Source organism: Hippopotamus amphibius, chromosome 2 (genome assembly GCF_030028045.1).
Source record: "Hippopotamus amphibius kiboko isolate mHipAmp2 chromosome 2, mHipAmp2.hap2, whole genome shotgun sequence".
Taxonomy (NCBI): domain Eukaryota; kingdom Metazoa; phylum Chordata; class Mammalia; order Artiodactyla; family Hippopotamidae; genus Hippopotamus; species Hippopotamus amphibius.
This window is the reverse complement of record NC_080187.1, coordinates 127,643,722-127,671,406: the sequence shown is the minus strand read 5'-3', so window position 1 is coordinate 127,671,406 and position 27,685 is coordinate 127,643,722. Positions and strand designations below refer to the sequence as shown.

The window sequence follows — 27,685 nt, the reverse complement described above, 5'->3', positions numbered from 1 at the left end:
TTTTAGTTTAGATTTTGTGTAAAAGTTTCAGTGTCCTCAAATGAGAGATTATTTTTTCCTTTTTTTAATAGAAAGTATAATTTCTCCTTTTTGTAACAAAGTATGGTTGTATAAGATGTTTTGTTTTAGAAAGATTGAGTGAAATACTATTTGACCCAAATTTTAAGAGACTATTTTTGATGTTGGAATTGGCTTAATGTTTTTTCAGATAGAAGCTTCAAAAACAAATCTCAGATACTTTATACTTACTTTACAGTCAAGTTCTATACAATCCGTTAGCAGAGGAAAGCAGTACAAAACTCGGTAACTGGACAGTTAGGACTTAGCTTTGCCCTTCTGGACATCATTACAGTTGGATACATCTGTATCATGTATTTATGTGTTTAGAGTATTATGATTAGCAGTGTTGCAAATGAACTCATCTGTTTTGCTTTCTGTTAGCAGCTGATTAATGAGTCTGCTTAGAGTGGAGGTGACTAAATCATAATATAAAAATCACAGAATTCTTCAGGAAATTACTGCTTTTAAATTGTATCAAGACAACTAACAAACTAAAGATGTTAGTATATCAAGCATCCAAGCACTACATTGAAGGGAGAATGTTCCCCCCAAAATGTAGTTTCTCGGCTGAATACCGTTCTTATTTGTGACCCAGCCCTGGTGATGGTGCGTAGAGCTGATCGGCACTTCTCAGTGGTGGTGTAGGCTGTGCTTTGTACGTCCATTTGTGGGTGGTGCTGGAAGTTATGGGAGGGGGGTGTTGGTCCATGTCACAGGCAGCAGACATTGTCACTTAAGCCTCCTTAGGTTTTATAACTGCAGATCCTGCCTCTGCTGTTGAACCTACTTCACGGGATGCAGTTTGAACCATAGTCTCTCATAAACAAATGAAAACTTTTATCAGATTGGTATTTGGCAGCTGGCATTATCAGACTGACTTTAATACTGTGCTGGGGAGTTACTTAGGTTTTTATGCAGTTTATTCAGTTTGAATGCTGTTGAGCCTATACTGGAATTCATGTTGTATTTGAGGCAGCTGCAAGAAGTCTGCCTGCTGTACGTTGCTTTGTATTAAAAGATGAAGAAATATTCTCAATTTCTGTGTGGAGATTTTATGTGGTGTATCAAATGAGGTGGTCCTAAGAAGTCATATTGCGAAGTCTAAAAGTAACAGAGATAATCTGCGAATTATAACATGCAGCAATATTGTGTCACTTGTGATGATGGCTTTTATGGTATCCCTGTTTGTATTCCAGGAAATCACATTCTACCTGATGAAGATCTGGCTTCCTTTCATTGGAGTTTACTTGGTCCAGAACATCCACTAGCCTCACTTAAGGTACAAACTCATTTTCTTTCTAACATTTGTTGATTTTGGTATTACTTTCATAATATAAATAGCGTTTCTTTACTGTAGAAGGATGTATACATGATGTTGTATGTTTATACAAAATGGGCAATATCGTGCTTCACCCTAACTTCAGAATCTACATTACCTTAAAAAACAACCAACCTACCTTATCTTGTTCCCAGCACCTATATTTTAGGGAAATATATAAATGTCCTTGAAAATTCCCTTAGATGAATTCTCATACCATGTACCTAGAGAAGTGGAAATTTTTTAGCTAAAGTTTTTATGCGTTAATTTTCTTACTTACAAGTGTTAATTTTTTTCAATAGATAATAACTTCTGTCACTCAGATCAACATCTTAGCGTATCTTGATAAATATCACTAATTTTCTAATATTGAAAGAATCTATTTACAGTTTTAATGCTTTTTGAATGATGGAGGAGACCCAAGTTCATTAGAGAAATGGTCCATTTGTACTGCTTTGTTAATATTTATTTTCTTATTTTTCTCCCGTTCCTGTTTGTGAAAGTAATGAACATCCAAGAAGACGCACTTAACTTTGATTTTCTAAAGTGGAAAGGTTTACGGTTTGATGTGAGCATAGTAGTGGAATTGGTATGAGCCACTAGGGAACTTGGAGTTGTACTTGTGAACGGCTTCCTCTGATTTTCTTAATTCCCTTTGCTGGGTAAATCGGCTCCGGTGTTCTCTGCTATTAGTGTTGTGATCATAGCTGCCACTTGTTAGTGGGGAGTTGGGACGTTGGGACCTAGACTGGCTGGCAGCCTGGGCCTCAGTTCATCATAGTCATAGGGAGGTTGCATGGAATGGTTTCTGAATGCACCTTTTCCTGTTGTCGGAATTGCCCTCCAAATTGGAGTTTTTGTGTTTTAGCTTACAGTGTGCTTTTGAGATACTTGTAAGTTCAAGTGGCATTGCTTTCCTGCCTCTTTCATCCTGTTCCTTGCTGCCTAGAACCTCCTTTCTTTTCCATTTCTTATTGATGGATCCTGATGTTTTCCTTTTTATCCTAGCAGTTCTTGGTACAGGGCTTTTCAACTTCTGTTTGAAAGTCAGTTTTTCTCCTCTTTTAGAAATTACTTGTTTTCTTTTGCTTTTCTGTCCTTGAAGGAGAACAGCTTTCTATTTGCTATTGGCTAGAGTGTTCTTCATGTGTGTTTTCACTTACAAAGTGCTACAATTTGTAATCTTGATTCTAGGCTCCTGGTGAACCATTATTGAATTGCAGGATGGAAAAAGTACAGTCCGAAGTCAGGTGGATGAGGAGGTATTGTGCTCAGTAGGTTTATTAAGCATTATGCTTCTATAAGTTGAGACAAAATGAAGGCTTGGTTTGTAGAAGGTTTGTATAGTTTTGAGTCGCAGGGGTGAGAGGCTCCCAGGACCCCAGACCATATACATATGTCTGAATTGAGCTTGCCTTGTTTCACGTGTCAGAGGTTAGAAGGGAAGAGCTGTTTGAAGAATTATTGGAAAACCAACTCAATCTATTGATAGGTCACAAGCATCATTATCATGTGTTTTTCCTAATAGTTTGTTAAGAAAAATGTTAAGTGTGCAAAAAGTTGAAATAGAAAATGTCTATCCATATATCCACCACCTTGGTGTGGTGGTTGTTAACAATTTGCTATAAAGTGTATTTGTATCTGTGTGTTTGTGTGTGTGTGTTTTTTTTAATATTTATTTATCTGGCTGCACCAGGTCTTAGTTGCAGCATGCAAACTCTTAGTTGCAGCATGTGGGATCTCATTCCCTGACCAGGCATCAAACCCGCGCCCCCTGCATTGAGAGCACGGAGTCTTAGCCACTGTACCACCAGGGAAGTCCCTGTCTGTCTGTTTTTTAACTCAACTATTTAGAAGTAAGTCACAGATATCATAACACTTCACCTGTGAAAACTTTGGTTTATATCACCACCACCTAAAAATAAGGATAATCTCTTAATTATATTACTGTTATCACATCAACTAAATTAACAATAATTTCCTAATGTCATTTAATATTAAGTCCATGTTCATGTTTTGTGTTGTTCTCTGAAAGTTGTTTAGAGGATTGTTTGTTGTTTTTTTAAGTCAGATCAAGTTTTTTGCATTATCATCATGTGTATTTTAAATATTAGCTGGCTGTTTTCATGGCATAATAGCGAAGCAGTCCAAAATAATTTTTCAGTGACTTGATCAGTTGTAGGATTTTTAAAGTCACATTCTAAAAAGCAAAGCATGCCTGGCTTTGAGTTCAAAAATTGCAAAACTTTTATGTTTTGGTCATTTATACATAATTTCCTGTGTGTTGTAACATTATTTAATCATTTTAACAAAGACTGGGGGATATTGAATGTGTTTTTTTTCTCATGAACGTTAGTACTGTATAGAATTGTCTGTATCTCATCTACTTTTTTAGTCTTCTTTTTCCCAGTAATAAAACTAACTGCATCTTTTGAAAGTTTGGTTAGTTGTTGATTATGAAACTTTCTTATGATTTTTTTTAATATTTATTTTATTTTTGGCTGCACTGGGTTCTTCGTTGCAGCAGGCGGGATCTTTGTTGTGGCATGTGGGATCCTCTGCTGTGGTACACGGGCTTCTCTCTCTAGTTGTGTTGTGCGGGCTCTAGAGTGCGTGGGCTCTCTGGTTGTGGCCTGTGTGCTCAGTAGTTGGGGCGTGTGGGCTTGGTTGTCCCGTGGCATGTGGGATCTTAGTTCCCCAACCAGGGATTGAACCGCCGTTCCTGCATTGCAAGACAGATTCTTAACCTCTGGACCACTAGGGAAGTCCCTGATTTTTAATTGTTTCTTTTTAACACAGTATGTTGTATACACAGATTTTAAGGATATCTGATTTTGCATCCCCAAGTTCAAGCATTCCTTTTATCATCCTTAAATAAATATGCCTGTTTCACCAAAGTCATATCTACTAGTTTATTGTTCACAGAGGGTTGATGTTATGTGAACTTACTATCTAATAAATTGAAATCACCCCTTAACATGTAATACCATAATCTTATCCCTGTCAACATTTCAGCATCACTGTCCGCAGTGCTGGTTGGGCTAATAGAAGAGTGTGGCTGGGCTGGGGCTTGGTGGGTTCAGAAGCACAAGCAGAACCTGGAGTGGTCAGTGGTAAACAGCTGAGGTGGTTGGATCATGGGTGATATCCACGGAGAAGGCTAGGAAAGGGACAGAATTCTGTTTTGTGCTACTTTATTAATCAGGGACCGTGCTCACTAGAGTAGGAATGCAGTGCTAAACATACTTAGAACCTAAAATTGAGTAAGGGCAGTAGAAAAAAGGAAGTAAGGCAACTGGTCAGGTTTTAAGCATTTCAGTACTTCAGCTTCCATGTTAAGAGCTTCTAATAAGGTGGCATCAGATTTCTTAGATTTGGAAGTAAAGTGTATTCCACTTGTGTTCAGGACAGCAGGAGGCCATTTTGAATAATGTAAACTTCTAGAGCCAGGGGTGGGAGCCCTTTGAGACGTGGTGTGATCGGCCCTGGGAGGAACGCCTCCTGGCCCTGAGCGTGCGCGTGGCCATGAGTGCCCTTTCTCTACGTGCTTTTTGAGTTTTTTAATTGTTTTATGATTTTGAGTCCTTAAAAGTGGAAATTTTTATTTGGGGTAGGCATTTAGGTTTTGTTTTGTTTTTTAATATAAATTTATTTATTTATTTATTTATTTATTTATTGGCTATGTTGGGTCTTCATTGCTGCATGGGCTTTTTCTAGCTGCAGAGAAGAGGGGCTACTCTTTGTTGCAGTGCGCGGGCTTCTTATTGCGGTCGCTTCTTGTTGCAGAAGCAGGGCTCTAGGTGCATGGGCTTCAGTAGTTGTGACACACAGGCTCAATAGTTGTAGCTCGCGGGCTCTAGAGCACAGGCTCAGTCGTTGAGGCACACGGGCTTAGTTGCTCCAAGGCATGTGGGATCTTCCCAGGCCAGGGCTCAAACCCGTGTCCCCTGTATTGGCAGGCAGATTCTTAACCACTACACCACCAGGGAAGCCCTAGTTTTTTAATTTAAAATGTTTTCTTAAGTCAAAACATTAGTTACAGGTCTTTGTATTCATTTTAATGGTTTTGTGTTCCTAAACTTCAGTTTTATGTATTTTGAGTTTTTATCCCCAGCAGTCATTCATGATCCCCCAAGTATTTCCTGCCCCAGAATCCCTTCCCCATTTCGTTTATATTGGACAAGCTACTTGGCAAGTTTCATGCTCTCCTTTCCTCTCCCCAGACCTCCTACAAGTGTTCTCCTGTACAGCTATTCAGGTCCTATTTTGGTTTCTCTATACCACCGCCCCAACTGTGGCAAGCAGGCAGAGGAGACCCTCCCCTGGACACACTGCCCTTCCCCTCCGCCTGCCCCAGCCTAGCTCTGTCCACCAGCCCTGGGCCAGGTGGTTTCTCTTGAACTCCTTCTCCCTCTGTGTGTCCAGATAAAATGCCTCCTCAGAAGCTCCCCTGCTGCTTCTGCCTCATCTCAAAACTCTGAGTCCAGCTCTTGTACATCTCTCTTTCTGGTTTAAATAGTCTTTAGTGTTTATTGATATAACCCTACCTTCAGGTTCTCTTAGTTTTAGTCACCTTCCTTTACCAGCATTCTCTTTTCCCTGAGGCAGCTGTATACCAGGATAGTCTGTCAGGTCAGATCAGGAACGTTTTGTTTTAAATTTACCTACAGTTTTACCAGAAGTTATCTCTAACTTTATATTTTTTCACATCTTACTGTCTGCCAACAAAAGTCACTGAGTAATCCTTTATACCAGTGTCTTTTAGGGACAGGATGTGGCGGTTGACCCCAGGGAGGAGGGAGTCTGGTTGTGGGAGAGTAGCATGTCAGGGTCCCCAGGAATGTGGAGGTGGACAGAAGAGCCATCTGTGTCTCACCATGTGGTCCACACGACCCCAGCGCTCCCAAGGTCAGGGCACAGGCTCACAGTGGGCCCTCAGGATGAAGCCTGGGCTCGAAGGATCTTCTCCCTCTTGGTTTCCCTGAAGGTGCTCCACGGGTAGTGGCCTCACCTGCTGATCAGAGTCTAGCCAACCAGTGATCTGCATATCTATCCACTGGACGTTGGCCCCCGTCTGGGTTTCACACTGTGGAGCCAGCTTCCAGAGAAAAGAGCAGAGTGATGTCAGGCATCTTGAGGTTTTATGATGCATCTAACATACTGTGCAGCCTCACTAGAGTGAGGCTGGAGATCAGACTCTTTCTGGAATCGTTTTTGAAAGAAAGTTGGGTATAAATTGTGCAGGAATAGAAAGATGGGCTTCATTTATTCTGAGTTCTACCTTTTAAGGCATTGCAAGAGGTGGCAGTTTGGGCACTATAAGACCTTCCAGCGAAGGAATTCCTGCTTGCCTGTTAGTGTTCCCTGAAGTTAACCCAATATATACCTTTCTCAAAAAGTCATCGTATAGTTTCATAAGAACTAAGAAGTACTTCCTAAAATCCAAGGACTTTGGGGGCTCTAAGAAAATAATATTAGGGGCCTGGAAGGTTGAAAAATTCAACCACATTATGCATGTGGAAGTGAGAGCTATTTATAATTGCACTCCTGGAAGAGAACCACTTTTAACAGATTGATAATTGGTACTCCAGAATTGTTTTAAACTGTACATCCTACTAATATTATAGTGTTATCATCATCATGCATGCAGTGAGCTGCACATTCTTAACAGTTTGGAATTTCAGTGCACAGATTCACAGTACTGTGTCTAAGTTTTTAGGTCGTGGAAACTTGCTATTAGTAAGAAGTTTTATTCTTTGCTCATTTAAAATTTATATATGGAATCCTTAAATGGAAAATACAAGACTGAACTCAGAAGATTTTTGCTTGTTTATATCTTCCCATCAGAGCTTTCTTCCCTGTTCCCAGTTGGTTTTAAAGTGAAGATGGAAAGCTTGGCATTCTGAGGAATCTGCTGGAATCAGTGGGAATCAAGAATAGATTTTCTGTGTTTGTTTTACAGGTTGTGGGTGGATCACAAGTTACTTTGCTGGGAAGGAGGGGCAGAGTCATGGGAGGGGTTTGTGTTCCCTAGTTGTTACAGGATTACTTTCAGCTTAGCTCCTTCCTCAAGGGACAGGGCCTGCCCGCAGAATTCTTCTTGAGTGAGCTGGAATGTATTGCCTGGCCAGAAGGAGGGGAGATTCGTGGTCCAAATGCAATCTGAAAGATACGGTGTTTATAATGCCCAACTTCTGACGCTTGGGGTGGTGAGTGGTAGGGTCAGTAAAACAAAAGGAGGCTTACTAGGGTATTTTTGCTTTCTCTGTTTCTTCTCATGACCTGGAATTTTCTAGTTTTATGTTAAACAAGTGGCATATTCTGAGTTTTAAAAACATGTGCAGGGCTTCCCTGGTGGCACAGTGGTTAAGAATCTGCCTGCCAATGCAAGGGACATGGGTTCAATCGCTGGTCTGGGAAGATCCCACGTGCCATGGAGCAACTAAACCCATGTGCCACAACTACTGAGCCTGCACTCTGGATCCTGCATTGAGCCCACGTGCCACAACTACTGAAGCCCGTGCATCTAGAGTCCGTGCTCCACAACGGAAGAGTTGCCCCTGGTCACCACAACTAGAGAAAGCCCGCACGCAGAATGAAGACAATGCAGCCAAAAATTAAATAAATAAGAAAATAAATACATTTTTTGGAAAAGAATAAAAATTTCTGTTCTCCTGAGATTAAAGAAAAAATGTGTGCAGACACATTCAAGCATATTTCCTCCCTTGTGGGTCCTGAACCTCAGTATTGTTCATAAGTAGGCCTTCTCCATCACTCTGCAGGAAGAGATCACTTCTGTTGGAGATGTGACTCCTTTGGCAGCTTCCTGACGCTGTGTCTTGAGTGCACACACATACACTCCTCACCTTGCCAGTGGTCTCTCTGCTCTGAGCACTGCTAGGCGGCTTGATCAGAGACGTCACTTTTCTTGAGACTAGCCCAGTCTGTGTCCGGAAGGACATGTGACAAAATTGGGATTTGCTGGCAGTTTACTTCCAAACTGCCATTCTTGGTTAGAATGTTTTTTAAATTTTCTTTTTATAACAGTTTTATTGAGATATATATCATAAAATCTACTCCTTTAAAGTATACAATTCAGTGGTCTTTAGCTTTCACAGATTTTGTGCAGCCATCATCACTGTCTAATTTTAAAATATTTTCATCACCCAGAAAAGAAACCGAATACCTTACCTGTTACCAGTCACTCCCTACTTCTCCCCCTGCTCCATCCCCTGGCAACCACTAGTCTACTTTTTTCCCTATGAATTTGCCTCTTCTGGACATTTCTTAGAAGTGAAATTGCATGACCTCTTTTGTCTGGTTTCTTTCATTGAGCATAATGTTTTTTCAGGGTTCATCCGCATTGTAGCATGTATCAGCACTTCATTTTTTTTTTTATGGCCAAATAATATTGTACTGTGTGGGTGTAGAACCACACAGTACCACATTTAATCCATTCATCCGTCAATGGACATTCAGGTTGTTCAGCCACATTTTGGCTGTTGTAATGCTGCTGTGAATATTCAAGTACGAGTGTTTTTGTGAGTTTTTATTTCTCTCAGGTGTATACCTCGGACTGGAATTGCTGGTCATATGATCATTCTATGCTTAATATTTTGAGGAACTACCAGACTGTTTTTCACAGCAGCTATACTGTTTACACTCTTACCTGCAGTGTGTGAGGGTTCTGACTTTTCCACATCCTCACCAACACTTGTTATTGTCTGTTGTTTTATTTTTAGCTGTTGCAGTGGGTCTGATGTGGTTTTCATTTGCATTTCTCTGGTGACTAATGATGTTGAGAGCCTTTTTCTGTGCTCATTGGCCATTTGCATACCTTCTTTGGATAAATGTCTATTATCTTTTGTCCATTTAAAAAATTTTTATTATTGAGGTGTAAGAGTTTTTTTTTTTTAAACATATCCTGGATACAAGTCTCTTATTAGATACATGAGTTGCAAACATTCTCCTTTTCTGTGGGTTGTCTCTTTCCTTCCATTGTGGTGTCCTTTGATAACTCTTTTGAGACTCAGGCAAGGTCAGTGTGCTAGAGATTACCCACAGACAACTTGGCTGCATATTCTTTGTCTCCAGTAACTTAGTGTCTACTATCCTTCAGCCTTCTAGGCCCAGAGTCGTACACTGGGTCTTCTCCCAGAAGAGCTGCATTTCCTGTCTTACACTTTAATATCCCTTCTCCCTTTTGTCTCCACTGCTTCTATCGTTAGTATTCTCAGAAGCTGACACTTTGCTTTTTCGCCTGCCCTGGGGCCTTCTGCCCATTTATTAACTATTTCTTTCTATTCACTTCCCTAACTGGCCTGGGCCTCTCAAGGGTCATATTGAACTGGTTGTACCAGTATCATCCTTCTCTTGCTCATTCTTGCATCTCACCTGCCCAGCAGAACCCTCCACCCTAGGTACGTACTGTCTAGAGAAGGTACGTACTATCTTGAGAACCACGCAGCTGATTGATGCCACTGCAAATTTATGGTCTAAGTTAAAGAAGGATCTAAATAAATGAAGAAATGTATGTGTTTATGGCTCAAAACACTCTTTTGTTATATAGATGCCAATCAAAATCCAAGCAAGCTTTTTTTTTAAGTAGAAATTGAAGAACTGATTTTAAAATTCATGTGGAAATGCAGAGGACCTAGGATAGCAACAGAGATGTTGAAAAGCAAGAACAAAGTTAAAGGACTTAGTATTAGACTCACTTTAAAGCTATAATAATCAACTCACTGTGGTACTGACATAAGGGTAGTCAAATAGATCAATGGAGCAGAACAGAGTTTAGAAATAGACCTATATATATATGGTTAGTGATTTTCACCAGAAGTCCCTAAGTAACTAAATGGGGAATGGTTTTTACAGTAGCTGGATATCCATATGCAAAAATGAAAAGAATATAGTAATTATTCTAAAAGAAAATATCTTTATGACCTTGAAAAGATCTTTGTGATCTTGAGTTAGTCAAATATTTCTTAATTAAAAGGATGAAAAGCAAGCAACAACATAGTGAGAGGTGCTATTTGCAGAACGTACCTCTGGTAAAGGACTTGTATCCAGAATAGGTAAAGAACAGCACAGTAAGAAGCCACAACAAAAAAAAAAGATGGGTGAAATTTTGAACATTTTACAGAATATTCAATAAGCACACAAAGAGATGTTCCATGCCATTAGGGAATGCAAATTAAAACCACCATGCGCTGTACTACTGACCCCGAGAATGGGCCAAATGAGGGAGACAGATGATGCCAAGTGTCAGCGCACGTCAGCACCCACAGCTCTGAGATGTGGCTTTTGGGAAGCAGAATCCAGAATGGTCACTTTGGAAACAGTCTGGCAGTTTCTTACAAAGTTAAACGTATACCTACTATGTAATGCAGCAGTCTCACTGCTAGACATTTACTCATAAGAAATGAAATCCCACGTTCACACAAATAATTGAACCTGAGTGTCCTAGAAGTTTTGTCCCTTGTAGTCTCAAACACACCAAGCAGTAGTCAGCTGCTGAATGGACGGATAAATTGTGGGACAGTCATACAATGAAATGCTGATAGCAGTGAAAGGAACCAACTACTTTCTTATAATATGTGTGAGTCTTAAAAGCATTATCTTAAGTGAAAATTCAAACACCAAGGAAATACATATGATTGCTTTTATGTGAAACCCTGGAAAAGGCAAAAGTGTAGTGATAGAAAGCAGGTCAGTGGTTGCCTAGGGCTGTGATGGAAAGGGGCACAGGGAACTGTTTGAGGTGATGGAACCATTATATTTCATAATTGTGGTGGTGGCTACGCTAATGTACGCATTTATCAGAGCTCAGTGAATTATGTGCTTAAAATTGATGAATTTTACTTTAAGTAAAATATCTCAGTAAAACTGATTTTTTTAAATTATGGTCTCCAACTTCAACCAAGTTATCAGTGTCAGCAGTTAATCCTTTTATTCCCCTTAATATTTATCTTAAACATTCATCATCTCTTCCACCCGCGCTTCAGTTTCACACTGCTTTCTCTTGCAGAGGGGACATTTATCCAAGGATGGTGAGAGTTCCCCTGTTTGCATTCTTCCTCATCCAGGCCCATTTTACTTCCTTTTTCCAGCCTGAAACTAGACTATCCTGACATTCTTGAGCCGTTGTCACTGAATGCATCCAGGGAGCCCTGTGTTACCTCATCCCCTTGACTCCCTGCGCCTATGTAGACGCCCCCTCCTTTGGTCCTTGGCCCTCAGTTTGTAAATGTGGTCTAGTCGTCCATGTTCTCCTAACTCTCCCTTTCACCCTCGAGTCTCCTGAGGGCAGCCTCCCATAATGTCCCCAGCAGCTTAACCTCATCACCCCCTGCACCCTTCCCCACCTATTCCTGGCAGACACAGTTGGGTCTTTGTCCAAGGCTGTGGATTTGACAAATGATTTGTCAAATGATTTTCAGCCTCTCTGGAGCACTTGACCCTGTCAGTCATCCTGCTCTCTTCACCCCTCTGGCAGATTCCTGCCTCGATTCCCAGACCCCAGTTTTGTTCTGAGTTCCTTATTTCTACATCCTTTCCTCGACACTCGTGTGAGCTGGCTTCCTCTAGTTGCGTGTGCGTTCCCTGGGGTCCATCTCCGTACCTTGCTGTGATCCTCACACTTTCTGGCACAACTCATCTGCCCTTAAGGTTTCAACTGCCATCTCTAAGTTGATGACTCTCCCATGTACTTCCCCCAATGAGACCCTTTCCCTGAACTTCAGGTGTATCCCACTGTCCACCAAGTCATGTCCGCTTGGACACTCCACCTGTGCACCAAATTTGACGTTTCTAACTTCGAGATGTCATCACCTTCTCTGTATAGGTTTATCCTGTATTTTGTTTCTCAGCTAGTGATACCACTGTCCTTGCAATCATCGGGTTAGAAATTGGCAAATTGGCTTTGATTCTTCCTCTCTTTACATCTAACTAATGTGACCTTTCCCAGCTTGCTCATCCTGTCCTTCTCGACCACCTGTGGTATTGCTGCTTGGGTTTATGCAGGAGCTGCTAATGTTCCCTCCTTGGTTCCTCTGCGTTCATGCCCATCCTTCATGTGTCTGAGAGTCAGGCCTGATCTCATACCTCTCCTGTTGTCAGTCTTTCTGTAGCTCCTTTCATCTACAGCAGGAGTTTGGGTTTCATGGGTCTGTGTGGAAAAAAAAAAAGTTGGGAGGGCTACTGTGGTGTATGCCAACTTTTAATCATTCTAAATAAGAATGTTAGAAGGAAAAGGAACTCACCATCTACCATCATTTCATAGAAGAGGACGTTCAGTGCTAAAAGAGGCATGATTTAGAAGACAACTAGACCAGAGTGTGGTGGCCAAGAGAACAGCCTGCGGGTCGGGTGGTAGCCCAGCTGCTCACCTCATTGGCTCATGTGAGTGCCTTAATGAGCTCCTCTGTCAAGTGGGGAGTACATTTACGAGTCCGCCTCGCAGCACTGTTCTACAGATTGAATGAAGCAATGCGTGCTGAGAGCAGGGAGTGTCGTATAGTCTAGAGGAACTCAGCCACAGGACACTGCAGCCCCGGCTGGATGCAGACACTTCTGCAGGAGGGAGCCCAGGCCTGCCCGCCTTTCCATGAGAGCCTGCTGATGAGCCTTGCTCATAACACGTGATGGAATTTTTCTTTGTTTACACTTAATACTTTAAATTCAAATCCATTAAATGCTTCAGTATATCTGCATAACACTTTCCACCTGCAGAGCTCACGTTTAGCATTGTTTGTGGTTACCTGCGTTTTAGCATCCTTCTCACAGCTTTATTTAGGCAAATGTATACAAGATATTGATACATGTCATAGCTTTTCAAGAAGCTCAAGGCGGAGCCATTGGTGGTTACTTAACTGTTGTGGTATTTAAATGTCTTCCTTACTCTTGTCTCTTTTAGAAAACACTAGGCCTCAGGGTGTGTTCAGTGATCCAGTGGTTGGAGGGCTTCTTACAACAAACTGCCAGAGCCCCCTCACGCCACTCTTTTCGTTGGTCTGGACGCGCCAAGACTGCACTGGGTCGGATCTGAGGGCCTGCACTCTGAGAACCACGGAGGATGCAGAAGCCTTTCTCCCTCCTCAGCTGGGCCATGATTCCTCCAGGTGGCCTCTGAGGGCCCTGTTGGAGTCTGGTCAGCATTTTTTTCTCCAGTAAGAATGTGAGCCTCTTGAAGTCAGGATGCTGGGGAGCTGCTCCATATTGTTTTCTAGAATAATACCTTACCCACAAATCAGGTTTACCGTTTTCTCCCTGAAAACTGCCAAGATTCAGAGTATTTGTAATCATTTCACTTTGCTATTTTCCAAACGGCAGTGAAGTGGATCAGGTTCCTTTGCTTCAGCAATGATAATATGTGAAACTTGTTTTTATATTCACTTGCGTTTAAAGAGCAGCCAAGATATAGTTTGGGAGCAGTAGCACCAGCAGTCTCAGAGGAAGATGTGAGCACTCACCCTGAGCTGGATTAGGAGTGAGGCTGGGGGAACGAGGGGTGGTGGGGTGTGAGGGAGGAGGGAGAAGTCCGGGCCATGGGAAATTATAAAGGACGCAGTTTCAGGCTGGTGTTAGTTAGCCGCTCAGAAGGATTTAGGGGCCCTCTAACTGTAGGATCTGTTCACTTCAGGGATTTTATAGCCTTAGTGTTTTGGGGGTTGGAGGTAGTGAAGACAAGGATAGCCACCGGAACAAAAGTGACAGACTGTCATTTTCACTTGAGGTGGGCTGGGACAGTATGCAGCCACCCAGTCACCTGTGTGTCCCCGTGTCCGGGCTCACACCCCTGGGAGAGGCTTCCTGCACCTCCCCATTAGCTCCCATCTGCTGGAGTGAGGCCCTTTTCATATTTCGGACATTTTTATATCCAGTAAATTCTGTTCTCACCATGTTAATTGTCATTTGTTCTATATGTAAACTCCTTCTACAGTGGCCGGCCTTTCTAGTACTGCATGCAACATAATGAGGCAACCTTAGGCTTTCAGACTGCCAAGGGGTTGCCCAGGGGCCTGGAGCCCACTGGCTATTGCAGACCCTCCTCAGGCAAGGCTGTCCCCTTCCCTGTGGTGTGCGCGCACCAAGGGGGAAATGTCTGTAGGACAGCTTAGGGTTTCCGTCCTGACTCCTCATTCCTGGTGCCTCCACCAGCTGGCCCTCCTCCCTACCCTGGCTATGGGACTAGTAAACACCCCAAAAGGTGGGGAGTGGACAAAACTTCCATTTCTCCCAGATTGGCTGGAACATGCTGTTCCAGGGACCTCTTTCCCATGGAGCGTGTGTGTGTCAGTAGTTTTTCATTCTACAGTGGAAATGAAATTGGGTTGCTGGGAATGTGCCTGTGGTGTGCAGCCACAGAAATTTTACTAGTTCCTGGAGTTCATTGTGATGGGATTTACCTTCACCAAACACTGACCAGAACAAGGAGACAGATGCTTCCCTGGGAGACAGGGCAGCTAACATTTGCAAACTTGGAAAACATTATTTCAAAAAAACCCGTTGCTTAGGTCTTCCTTGGCAGTCCAGTGCTTAAGACTCTGTGCTTCCATGGGAGAAAATATTTGCAAACGAAGCAACTGACAAAGGATTAATCTCCAAAATATACAAGCAGCTCAATATCAATAAAACAGACAATCCGATGAAAGAATGGGCAGAAGACCTAAATAGACATTTCTCCAAAGAAGACAAACATATGGCCAAGAAGCACATGAAAAGATGGTCAACGTCACTAATTATTAGAGAAATGCAAATCAAAACTACAGTGAGGTATCACCTCACACCGGTCAGAATGGCCATCATGAAAAAATCTAGAAACAATAAATGCTGGAGAGGGTGTGGAGAAAAGGGAACCCTCCTGCACTGTTGGTGGGAATGTAAATTGGTACAGCCACTATGGAAAATAGAATGGAGATTCCTTAAAAAATTAAAAATAGAACTACCATGTGACCCAGCAATCCCATTACTGGGCATATACTTGAGAAAACCATAATTCAAAAAGATACATGTACCACAATGTTCATTGCAGCACTATTTACAATGGCAAGAACATGGAAACAACCTAAATGCCCATCAACAGATGAATGAATAAGGAAGATGTGACACATATATACAATGAAATATTACTCAGCCATAAAAAGGAACGAAATTGAGTTATTTGTAGTGAGGTGGATGGACCTAGAGACTGTCATACAGAGCGAAGTGAGTCTGAAAGAGAAAAACAAATACCGTATGCTAACTCATATACATGGAATCTAGAAAACTGGTGCTGATGAACCTAGTGACAGAGCAGGAATAAAGACATAGAAGTAGAGAACGGACTTGAGGACATGAAGGGGAAGGGGAGACTGGGACGTAGTGAGCATAGCATTGACATATATATGCTACCAAAGGTAAAATAGCTAGTGGGAAGCTGCTGCATAGCACAGGGAGATTGGCTTGATGCTTTGTGATGACCTAGAGGGGTGGGATAGGGAGGGTGGGAGGGAGGCTCAAGAGGGAGGGGATATGGGGATATATGTATAAATGTAGCTGATTCACTTTGTTGTACAGCAGAAACTAACACAACATTGTAAAGCAATTATACTCCAATAAAGATATATTAAAAAGTGGTTAAAATGAAAAAAAAAAAGACTACGCTTCCACTGCAGGGGGAGCAGGTTCCATCCCTGGTCAGGGAACTAAGATCCCGCATGCATCGTGGTGCAGCTAAAAAAAAAAAAAGAAAAAAATTGCTTTTCCAAAAAGAAATTGAATATACTCACGTGCATCTGAAAGTTTGCGTGATGATACCCTAATAGTATAAATATCTATTTTTCCAGAGGTTCTTCCATTCTGTTTGTTTATACTGAGTTTCTCCAATTTTCTTTTGTTTTTTCTTTCCTTTTTTCCTTTATTTTATTTATGTTTAGTCTTAAAACAGCACAAAGTTAATATCTTAAAGTTCTAGAGGTCACAACCAAAGTGGGTCTCACTGGGCTAAAATCAGTGTGTCACAGGGCCATGTTTCTTCTGGAGGCTCCAGAGGAGAGTGTTTCCTGCCTTTTCCAGCTTCTATAGGTGCTGCATTCCATGGCTCATGGCCCTTCCTCCATCATCAAAGCAGGTAGTGGCTGATGGAGTCCTGCTTTACCCCATGAATGAAACCTGCTCCTCTGCCTTCCTTTCTCCATCAGAGGATCCTGTGATGACATTGGGCCCATCTGAATAATCTAGGGTAACGGGCTTGGCCTGAGGTTAGCAGACTGCCAGCCTACTCCCTCCTGCCATGTAATGGACCACATTCATAGGTATGGTGGGCAGGAGTGCACAGCTCTGGAAACACAAAGCCTTTAGATGTTTTTGCCATCTTTTTTATCTTTATGCTCTTTGTGACTGAATAGGAAATAAAATGTCACTTCATACTGTCACTCAATTTTTAAAAAATTGTTATAAACAGAGTTAGTACCTGATTCATATTTGTTTCTAAGAACATGGGCATACCTTAATTTTGCTAAATTAAGGTATCTTTTTTTGTGTGTATTTTTTAGTTTTCATGAAAAAGTCCAAAACAAACCTTTTTTTAAAATAATTGCTTACTTGCCTTTTCCTGGTGTCAACTATTCTTGGATAGAAACTATTCCTACACTTTATTCCATGTGTCTTTCACCAGACATGTCCCTCAGCAGTCAGGGGTACCATTTTCCTCGCATTCAGAGCTGACCTTGGCTTTTTGCAGTGGACTCAGATGCTTAGGCTGCGTTCATCCAGCACCAGCCTCCTGGCTGGTGTTGAAGGACAGGAAGCATCTGTGTCCCGGGGCTTCTCTGTGCTGTGCTCCCCTGAGCAGGTTGCAGACATCTCAGCAGTCGTGGAAGGCCATCAGATGCTCTTCAGCCTAGCCAGGTGGAAGCAGCTGAGTTGTATGTCCACAACTGAAAGGGAGATCCAGGGCTTGACCCTCAGACCACCAAAGTCTTGGGGCCAAGAATTCACAAACGAATAGTAATCAGGCCCTTAGAAGGGAAACATCACCTGGAGTCTCTGGACCCTGTGTTTGGAATTTGCGTGTGGACATGTGTGCTTGTTTTCGTAGGTCCGTGCCCACCAGCTGGTCTTGCCACCGTGTGATGTGGTGATCAAGGCTGTGGCTGACTACGTGCGCAACATCCAGGATACCTCGGACTTGGATGCCATAGCTAAAGATGTTTTCCAGCATTCTCAGGTAGAAATGCAAGCTCCTGGGTAGCACTTTGTGCTGTGGTGTGTGCTGGGTTTGGAAGGGGCTTGAGAGGCACACACCATCCATTTCCAGGAGTGCTTGCCCAGCTGTCAGGCCTCTGCCAGCCAGGGGGCCTGGCACCTCACTTAGCTCCTCTAGCCTCCCCTCTGGCCTGCACAGAGGAGGGGTTGAGGTAGACAAATGGTAAGGTCTCTACCACTCCTAGGTTCTCCATCATAATTTGATGGGATTTCTACTAAGAAGACAGATGAATCATATGGGTCAGATGGAATTGTGGGTCTCTGATTTGTCCATCCCTTCAGGTGATGGTCAGGGATTTCTTCTTCCTTTTTTGGAAAGTAAGGAATGCGAGGGGGGTCAGGGTTAGTAGAAGTGAAGTTTGTATGACTTCCTGTTTGCTCTCTGAAGAGCCTAAAACTGCCCCCCTAGTTGCTGGAGATGGAAAGTAAAACCTTTCTGGGTAGCACCAGAGATCTGGCCAAGGAAAAGTTGAAGGACGGCATCCCAGAACTCAGGTCTCCTGATTGCATGTCAGACACTGATGAGTACATTGCTCTAAGAGAATTAATGTTCGATTTGTTTCTTTAATGATAATCTGTTGATTTTCCTTGACGATTTTAATGTCATTCTAAACTCTCATCTAGCTTGAAAGGCTACAGATTATTATACATGTCCTGAATTATAAAAATATATTAATACACATGACCAGTGGCATACTAATTTACAAAGGTTTTCCTGCGTTTATTTCAGTCTAGAACAGATGACAAAGTTATTCGATTTAAGAGAGCAATTGGATATTATTCAGCGACTAGTAAGCCTATGGCATTTCACCCACCACATTACTTAGGTAAGTAAATCAAGGCCTCTGTGACGGATGCTGACCATGCAATAACCAAGGAGATTTAAATACTCATCCAATAATCTTGTGGGTTTATTCTTTTGAAATGAGATTTCTACAGTTATACAAATAAATGTAGCAGAACTTCCTGGGCAGACTCACTAGTATTTCCTAGAAGTGTTGAAGAGCAAGAAAAAACTTATGAGACTTGAGAGAGTGGAGGAGAAGAGCAGGCAGCCATGAGGACCAAGGCTAGCAGATGCCGGCGACGCTGGAATCTCTGTGTCTGCAAGGTGTCCTCTTGAAGAGTGCACCAGGGGCACAGAAGACCCTCCAGATCTATAAGTGCCTTCATAAATGCCGTGTCTCCTCTTTTTGGCAAGAGATCAGATTTCACTCAGAGATTTGAAATTGGTGAATAAGAAACAATTAGAAACTGTTTGCCTGAAGGCTGCTTGATGGTGAATATCTCATGGGAGATTGTAAAGCACCAGCCCTAAGTACCAGCCTCCTTCCTGAGTCAGATTACCTTTCTTAGGGTCCAGAGCAGCAAAGCTATGAGACATCATACTGCCAACTGTTGTTTCCTTTGTGCTTCTTTCATATAATGAAAGAAGTCATGTTCCTGAGACCATCAGAGGAATTAGACTGTTAGCTGGTTTCAGATTAATCCTGTGCTTGAAAATGTTGCTAACAGTTGTCCTTTACATGATAGTATTCATTCACTTATTTAAGCACAGTGGCACTCCCATGTGCTGGGTACACGGGGGCACAGAGATAAAAGGTAAGTGCAGGCTTTTGATGGCTGTCTCTGTGAGTGGGTGACAGACAAGGAAGGGAATGTGGACGGTCCTGATGCTGTGTGACCGAGGAGGGTGCAGGCCGTTTGCCCTGCTGGCCCAGTCCCCCAGTCACAAAGGGCCTCCCAGTGGGGTGGGGCAGTTGCTCTTCTCTGCCCTCACTACCCAGCCCCGGCCCCAGCCCCTGTCCCCGTCCCCATGCCATTCATTTGCTTCCCAGCAGCCAGAGTGGTGTTTTCCTGTCCTGCTTGGAAGAGACTCCCAACTGTGCACCTGCTGCCCCCCGTGATCTGGCTCCTGCTCTTGCTGGCCTCTACCCTCATGCCCCAGGCCCTGCCTTCTTTCCTGCCTGAAATGTGCTACACTGGCTCCTGCTGTGGGCCTTGGCACTGGCTGTGGACCTAAAGCTCTCTCCTCCTGACTTCCCATGCCCAGGGCATTCCCATTTCTGAGAGCCAGGCTTCAGTGTCGCTTCTCTGTGGCCTTTGTTGACCTGGACATCCTGTCGTGTCACCTTGATTTGTTCCTCTGCACATCTCCTCACACACGCCCTGCCACTCCCAAGAATGGCAGGGGTGGACATTCAGGAGTCTAGGGATGAACAACCCCAAGACCTCACCTGCTTCCTTTGCTCTTGTACCATAGTGGGCAAATACTTACCTGAATGACTTAATCCACGAACAGTTGTTGAATCAAGAGAGTGAAATAATTAGATGTAACTTAAGGTTACTCTTGGAAAGGGGGTTAGGGAGTGTTGGAAGGAGGGAGACTCGCTACCACCTATCACTTCAGTTGAGGTGAGATGTCATGGGGATAGAGCATGGCATCTCGGTTTTACTCCTGGCACAGGAGCAGATGCTGTTGAGACAAGTGAGAGGCAGGGTGCTGATGCCAGGTTGTGGACATCCCCTCTCCACTGGCTGCTGGCCTCATCTTCCCTATTCTATTAAAGTGGGATGCTTATGTGAATATTGAAAGAGCAAGTATATGTCAAGTGCTTTAATGAGCGCTTGTTACATGGCAGACAGTGTCATTTTTGTTCTTATAGGAAGGATGACTGGAAAAAGCAGTGAATGTTGAAACGAGTGGTCAGAAAGCCTGAAAGAAGTTCACACAAGGACATACTTGGTACCTTGTATATCTGTAGTGACGTTCTAGTTCTCATATGACAATTGTACTTTAAACACCCATTACAGTAGACTTGGGACTAGAACATTTATTAAGGAGAAGGAAAATAGGGGGAAAAAAGGATAGAGAAAGACACCTGACTTAACATTTGGCATCAATCTGAGCTGATAAGTTTGGAAGATGCTCTGAAGAGGAAGATGTGTTTTAAATTAGGTTTAAGTTTGAACTTCTTAAAAATATTTACTGTTCTATAAAGTGCTTTCATGTTCTTATTAAATCATCAAAGGACATTATGAAGTAAGTATTTTATAAATGAAATAAATACTCTTAGAATTCTCTTTCACTTTTCCTCAGTGGTTTATGGAGACCAGTGGTGTAATTGATAAAGAATTTGGGATACTTAAACTGATATTTTCAAGCAGGTTAATGTAGGTGATAGGTACCTACAAATCCTTCTGTAAAGCATTTCCTGTTGCTTCTGACTATGCAGTGATTTGAAGTGTACAGCACGGGACTTGACAAAGCACAGGCACAGGATCACAACAGGGCAGGAAGTCTGGGGCAGCATGGAGTTCCGTGTATGGCCTGAAATGTTGGGGTCAAACTGAGAGAGGTGGAGGCAAGATTGGGAAGGAAGGTTTATTTCAAGTTAGATACACATAATTTGGAGCCAACAGAAACAGATTAATGTAAAAATCACTTTTGTGGGTTTTGTTTTCTTTTTTTTTTTTCTGCTAAGTATAAAAAAAAAACAGAAGTATCTGGAGATAGTACTCACTGGTTTTGTCTGTATGTACTGTCAGAGACCCACTAAGTGGAGAATGATGACTGACACAGAAACCAGAAGCCTAGAAGAGGCAGCACTGAGTTGGGGAAATACTTTCTTGGTATCCCAAGCAGGAACCTAAGACATATTTTCCACAGAAATATTCTTATAAGTAATAGGTAGGTCATAAGTGGTCTTTTCCAACCATAGTTCATTACATCATTCTACAGGAAAACATTCAGAATTTTGAACAGCCAACATTAGAACATAACTTTCTTGTTCATTAGAACCTGTCTGTATTAGTCATTTTAGAAAGTGGAATATGTGTAGAGTTTTGAAGAAATCTTACAGAATCATACTAGGAACTCAGAGTATGGCTACTGAGAATAAAAATGGGGAGAGTTGACTCTACCCAGAGGTTTCTAAATCTGGCTGGAATTTTAGGTTCTACCACAGAACAGTTTGAAGAGTCCTTATTGGCCTCAGGATTCTTTATATTTTCAAAAGAAAAACCTTCCTGACCAGATCCATGTGGACTGGCACTGGGGGATGACTGTTGTGTCTTCCATGCTTTTCCTTCTGCAGTATTGAGAAAAAAATTGAGAAAAAAATCTCCACACCGTTTGTTATTGGATGGTGTGGAGTTTACAGAAGAAAGTGCACATACTCCCTGTCCTGTTGCTGGGAGGCCTGGTTTGCATAGTGTGTGGTCTTTTTCAGGAAGCAAAAAGAATATTTTCCAGCTGATGCTATTTTTGTACTATGAACTCCCAGAAATTATTTATATTATATAACATATTATAGATTATGGATATATTAATATATAATACCTGTCTGTATTTTTTATATATATATATTTCTGAATTATCTACTAGATAGATTTTTTAAATGTTACTGGTGAGATTAATATTATTTTTTTAAGCATTTACTGTATCAGAAACACTGTTGGGAATTGGGGATCTAGAGATGATTATAATATTTTCCTTTCCATCACTGCACTTAACGTCCACCATCTGCAGAGAATCCGCAGTCTAAATGTAAGCACAAGTAAGATGCCAGAATTGGGTTGTCGGCAATATTTGGCTCCCTGGTTGATCAAATAGTTCTTAAACCTTAGCTGTGCCCCAAAATCACTGGCAGAATTTAAAAATAACAAATAACACAGAGATGTTAGAGGCCCCCCTCAGGTCCGTGAATGTGGACTCTGTAGGGGCAAGCTAATCCTAATGTGTTTGTGAAAAGTCGTGCACATGAAACAGAGGCCCAGTTAGTCTGAAGAAGCATGTGCTGTGTCCTCTTGGCCTTCCTTGGTGCAAAATAGAGGAGCTCTCATTGCACACCTACTAGAAGAGCCAAAATCCTGAACACCTCACCACCAAATGCTGGTGAGGAGAAAGTCTCATTTCTTGGTGGTGGAAATACAAAATGGTGCAGCCACTCTGAAGACAGTTTGGCAGTTTCTTACAAAACCAAACATACTCTTACGTCAGATGCAGTAATCCTGCTCCTTGGTATTTGCCCAAAGGAGTTGAATACGTATGTTCACACAGAAACCTGTACATGGATGTTTATAGCAGCTTTATTCATAACTGCCAAAACATGGAAGTAACCAAGGTATCCGTCACCAGGTGAGTGGGTAAATAAACTGCTACATGCCGACAATGGAGTATTATTCAGTGCTGAAAAGACATTGGCTATTAAGCCATGAAAAGCCGTAAAGAAACCTTAAAGATACATTACTAAGTGAAAGAAGCCAGTCTGAAAAGGCTACACACTATATGATTCCAACTATGTGACATTTTGGAAAAGGCAGGACTATGGAGGCAGTAAGATGATCAGGGGTTCCAGGGTTTGAGGGTGAGAGAGGAATGAGTAGGCAAAGCATGGGATTTTTAGAGCAGTGAAAGTAATCTTTATGGTACTACAATGCTGGACATATGTGCTTGTAAATTTATCCAAACCTATGGAATGCACGACACCAAGAGGGAATCCTAATGTAAACTGTAGACTTCAGTTAATAGTAATGTATCAGTATTGGGTCATCAGTTTTAACAGATGTACCACACTAATGCAAGGTATATGCTTTCTGCTTATGTTTTTTTGTAAAGTAAAACTGCTCAAAAAATAGTCCATTAATTTTTTAAAAAGAGTAAACGAGCCCTTGATGTGTTCACTTCCTGCCAGTCACTATGCTGAGTGTTGGACAAGGTGGTCGGCAAGACAGATGTCACCCTTGCCATTGTAGATGATGGAGACTAGGAATCATACAGGAACGTGAACAGAAAGGTCAGGGGAGTCCAACCTGGTTAAAACAATGCTCGATTAAACCGATGTTTGGTTCTGCTCGATTAAATTAACATCTAGGTGAGGTTTGCGTGTAGAGTAGGAATTTAGCAAGATGACGATAGCGAGGAAGTATATATGCAGAGGAGACAGAATAGGTAAAGGTCCTGAGGTGGGAGGACAGGATGTAGAAGAAACAGAAGAATGTGGTTGGAGCACAGGAAAGCAAGGGAAGGAGTGGTCAGGTGAATGCTTGTCGGGCTGGTGTGTAGTGGCCGTGCGTGGCTTTAGATTTTAGACTTACACTTTGGACCACGAAAGCTCATTGAAGGATTTTTTCATTGTAAAAACTTAAAAATTATTTTGAAACTGTCATGTGCACAATATATGTGTACAGTAAATAAAACAAATGTCAGTGGAATATTACTAGTGTTAGAGCCCTGCCCCTGTCTCCCTGCTCACGTTCCCCTGCACCCCAGCACCCTCAAGTTTGTGTTAATGGTCCCCTTGCTTTTCTCTGTTGTGTGTGTGCCCTGTGTACTAATTGGAGCCATGGAAGTAGGTGGGATTGCCTGGGGAGGTTTTCTGTGGAGGGCACTCAGGGAGGTCTTGAGATGGTGTGCCTCGGGTCAGGGAAGGAAATGGAGCTGGGCGCACAGGGAGAGCAGTGCAGCTGCCAGGGTAAGAGTCGTGGCAAGAACAGTTGTCAGCAGAGGTGAGGAGGAGGCTTCTGTGGCACTCACAGCTCCCAGGCCCTGTGCGGTGTGTGTGGCTGCATGGTCTTCAACAAGGTGCAAGGGGTCCTAGGAAAAATAGTTTTTTTATCTTTGCAGCTTCATCCATGCTGTAAAATAGGGAAGAGGGTGGGATAGGTGGCCAGCACCAGTCCTCTAAACCCACCTCCATTTGTTTCCATAAAGGGTAGGGCTTGAAATGGGACAGTGGTTTGAACTGCTTAAACTTTCAGGTGGATGATGAAAGTTGAGAGGGGGCTGTGAAGGGAGATGGAAGGTTGGAGGTACTAGTGGCCCCTGGTCCCTTGGAACATAGCAGTGGGGGTCTGGTGGGGACCAAGAGAGCCCTCAGGGCAGTAGGACGCCATGTGCAAATAATAGAGAATTGTGCAAAGAGAACCATATTGAAATAGGAGCTGTCACCACTAAAGCAAGGAACAGATTCTACATAGTGACCACAAAGAAAGGACCTCTGGCTATAGAAACTTCCTAGGTGCTGGCTCAGAGGCCTGTGGGTGTTTTATCCGGACCGGCTTGCCCAGGTCAGGGGCCTGCATCAGCCTGACAGGCTCCGAAGGCTGGCCATACTCTACCAGACTGAGTCAGAGGATCCTGATTCACAAAATGCCAAATGGCAGACTTCAGTGCCAACCACTGATGACCCATCTACAAGAGAACATAGGTGCCTGCTGTCTTCACAGGAACAATTAGACTCTGTAGTTGGTGCTCCTGGACCCCAGCTCTTGGGACCAGGGCTCAGAAAGGTGTAAGTTTAAGTGTAAGGGAGAAACAAGGACCAGTCAGTGGGCTCTCATTCTGGGCCGTGGCTTTGATGGAAGGCATCACTTTCTGGCGTCTTGGGAAGGTGGGTTCCTGTGGCTGCACAGTCTGCACAGTGCTCTCCAAACTGTTGTTTGGTGACTGTTGCTAGGCTTTCTAGGTTGTGTTGACCATCTTTTTGAAAATACAGCTCTACCTCCCCAATAGCACGCACTCCCAGCATGAGAGGGGATGGCCAGGAAATGTCCCCCCTGAACATGAAGACACAGTCTGTGAAGAAGGATGTGGTGCCTGCTGGGCTTCCTGAGCTGAAGACCACTATTGGGACACAGGTCATGCAGAGTCCTTGGTGGGAGCTGCCCAGAGTAGAGGGTGATGGCAGGTACACGTGCCTGGGGGGCAGAAGTGAGACAGATTAGAACTCTACCTGTGCTCCTCCTGTGGCTCAAGCCATTGACCTCCTCAGCTGTCACTGCCACCCTATGCCAGGTGACATGGCCCTCAGGACCTCACCCACCTGCCATTGCCCATGCGCCCAGGCTCACTATGCAGGGGTGGCACAGGCCTCCTGCTGCCAGAGCTGGCTGTAGCCAGGCTGCAGGATCCGTAGTGGGACCGACCGTACATACCACGAGACAGCTTGCCCCGTTCCCACCCAACAGTGTACCTTTGGGACTTCCCTGTAACTTCACAATGGTTTGCCCTAATATTCTTTTTTTTTTTTTCCTTAGTATTTTTAAAGCTTGTCTAATGTTCCACAGTGGGGATGTGCTGTAATCTACTTAACCATGTCCTGTGGTCATCATCTAGAATATTTTCAGTTCTTTTACTGTTATAGTGATCACTTTAAAATTTTTTTCTTGTCACCAAGTATTTGATACTAAACTGTTGCTATACTTTACTAAGAAGTTTTTGAAATTTGGCATTCTTTTAAAAGTTATGTAATATTCATTCTTATAGCTTTGCTTACTAGATACACCCACACTTTCCAAGGTTTTTGCTTAAGTTTCCTTATTATGGAAGGCTTTACGTGTAACTGAAAAATACAAAGGATAGCGTCATGAGCTTCGGGGTAGCCGCCACACAGGTTTAACAGAGGTCTCTGAAGAAGTACATCAGGCTTCTCTACAAGTCATGTCTGTCCCCCTCTAATGGCTTTTTGTTTGTTTTGCTTTTTGTTGTTTTGTTTTTTCTTTAAGAACTTTTATTGATATACAGTTTATGTGCAATCAACTGCATTCTAATGGTTTTTATATTTCCTTACCTCACATATGGAATAATAAATTGTAGTGTTTTGATTTTTAATTAAATGCTACATTGTACCTGTCATTCTGCACTTGCTTTTTTTGAGATGTGTGCATGTATTTCGATTTTTATCTTTTTAAAACTAATGCAGGGGCCTGACAGCATAGATACTGCCAGAGACAGGCTAAGATGCTATCATATTAAATAGGAAGTCCGCTTGTTCTTTCTCCTTTCTCCCTGATTCCCACGCAGATCATTGGTTTCTCTCAGTCTGTTCCTGTGACCTTTCATTCAGATTTTAGTGAGTTTATTTCAGTTGATGAGGTATGAAGTGCTATAGCCTGTCTGGTCTTGTGGTTTTTGAAATGTCATTTAAAAAAAAAAACAAAAAACCTGCAAATTAGTCATTTTGGAAGAACTGAAAATACATCTTTCAGTTGCTGTCTGGTTTAAAAGACTGCAAGGTGTGTCTTCCTGAGATGGACACAGCTTGTCATCAGGTCTGTTGGTGACTTCTCAATATTCAGTAACAGAAGGGCACTGCCAGTTCAGTATATCAGTGACTTGCCAATAAAGGCCTTTAGACTTTTCTTTTAGGTTGTGCATTTTAGAATCCACAGATGGACAGAAACTGCTTTGTCTTGATTTATCCTAGACTTATAAAACCGTGTAGGTGTCTGAATGAGATTTAAGAGTTCTTTTCTTTTGCTGTTTAACACCTACGATTCAAACCTGATTAAGTACACCCAGGAATTTTATTTGGATAAAATTTGGAATGAATTTGTCGCTATTGAGACTCTTGCTCTGCCAGACTCAGGTACCAGATGGAGATGAATGAGGCTGTATCCTTTGAGGTCCACACATGTGCTATCCAGACTCAGGGACAGAAGAGATTTGGATAACCAGGGATGCTGTGTAAGCACCAGACTATCTCCCGACTGTAGACTATTCCTACACCAACAGTCAAGCAGTCAGAGCGGCCCTTGTCGTTGTTGAACTGCTTTAGTTCTCAGAAGGGTCTCATTTATTGATAGATTGACCTGAAATGTGCTTCCCTAGGTTAAGTTTTTTCATTGCTGATAATTCTTTCAGGTGCCTGCTTGCTTTATTCATGGTCTTACTTTTCTTTGCCCTGTACTTAGCCTTCCATTGTGAGGGCTTCTCTCCTGGCCAGTGGCCTCTGACTCTTCCATTGGGGCCTTGCCAGTGCCGTGGCTCCAGGTGGGCATCGGCTGTCCCAACTCTGAGCTCTTGGCAGTTGGTACTCACTAGAAGCTGCACAGTGCAGCCCTCTAAGAGCCAGGACGATTGCTGTCTCCTCGCCCCCAAAAGCACCATGCCTCCTTGGCCGTGCCCGACCTGCCAGGCTTCATAGGCCATACCAGTGTCCTGTTTTGGTGACACTGTCCCCAACCCCAGCTGCCTACCTTTGGAAGCTATTCATTTGGGAGAGGATGAAAACAAATGACATAAACATCTCCTTCATATAACTTTGTGCCTTAAGTTCT

General features: G+C 42.7%; 1 protein-coding gene across 2 annotated transcripts in view; it reads left to right on the top strand.

Moving 5' to 3' along the window:
• FAM120A (family with sequence similarity 120 member A) overlaps nucleotides 1-27,685 on the top strand; it is a 103,617-nt gene that overhangs the window by 21,203 nt on the left and 54,729 nt on the right. For both annotated transcript variants that reach the window (XM_057719912.1, XM_057719913.1), the window contains exons 3-5: nucleotides 1,257-1,339; nucleotides 17,457-17,585; nucleotides 18,354-18,450. In XM_057719912.1, coding sequence (XP_057575895.1) covers nucleotides 1,257-1,339; nucleotides 17,457-17,585; nucleotides 18,354-18,450 — 309 coding nt within the window. The remainder of the gene's footprint in view (nucleotides 1-1,256; nucleotides 1,340-17,456; nucleotides 17,586-18,353; nucleotides 18,451-27,685) is intronic.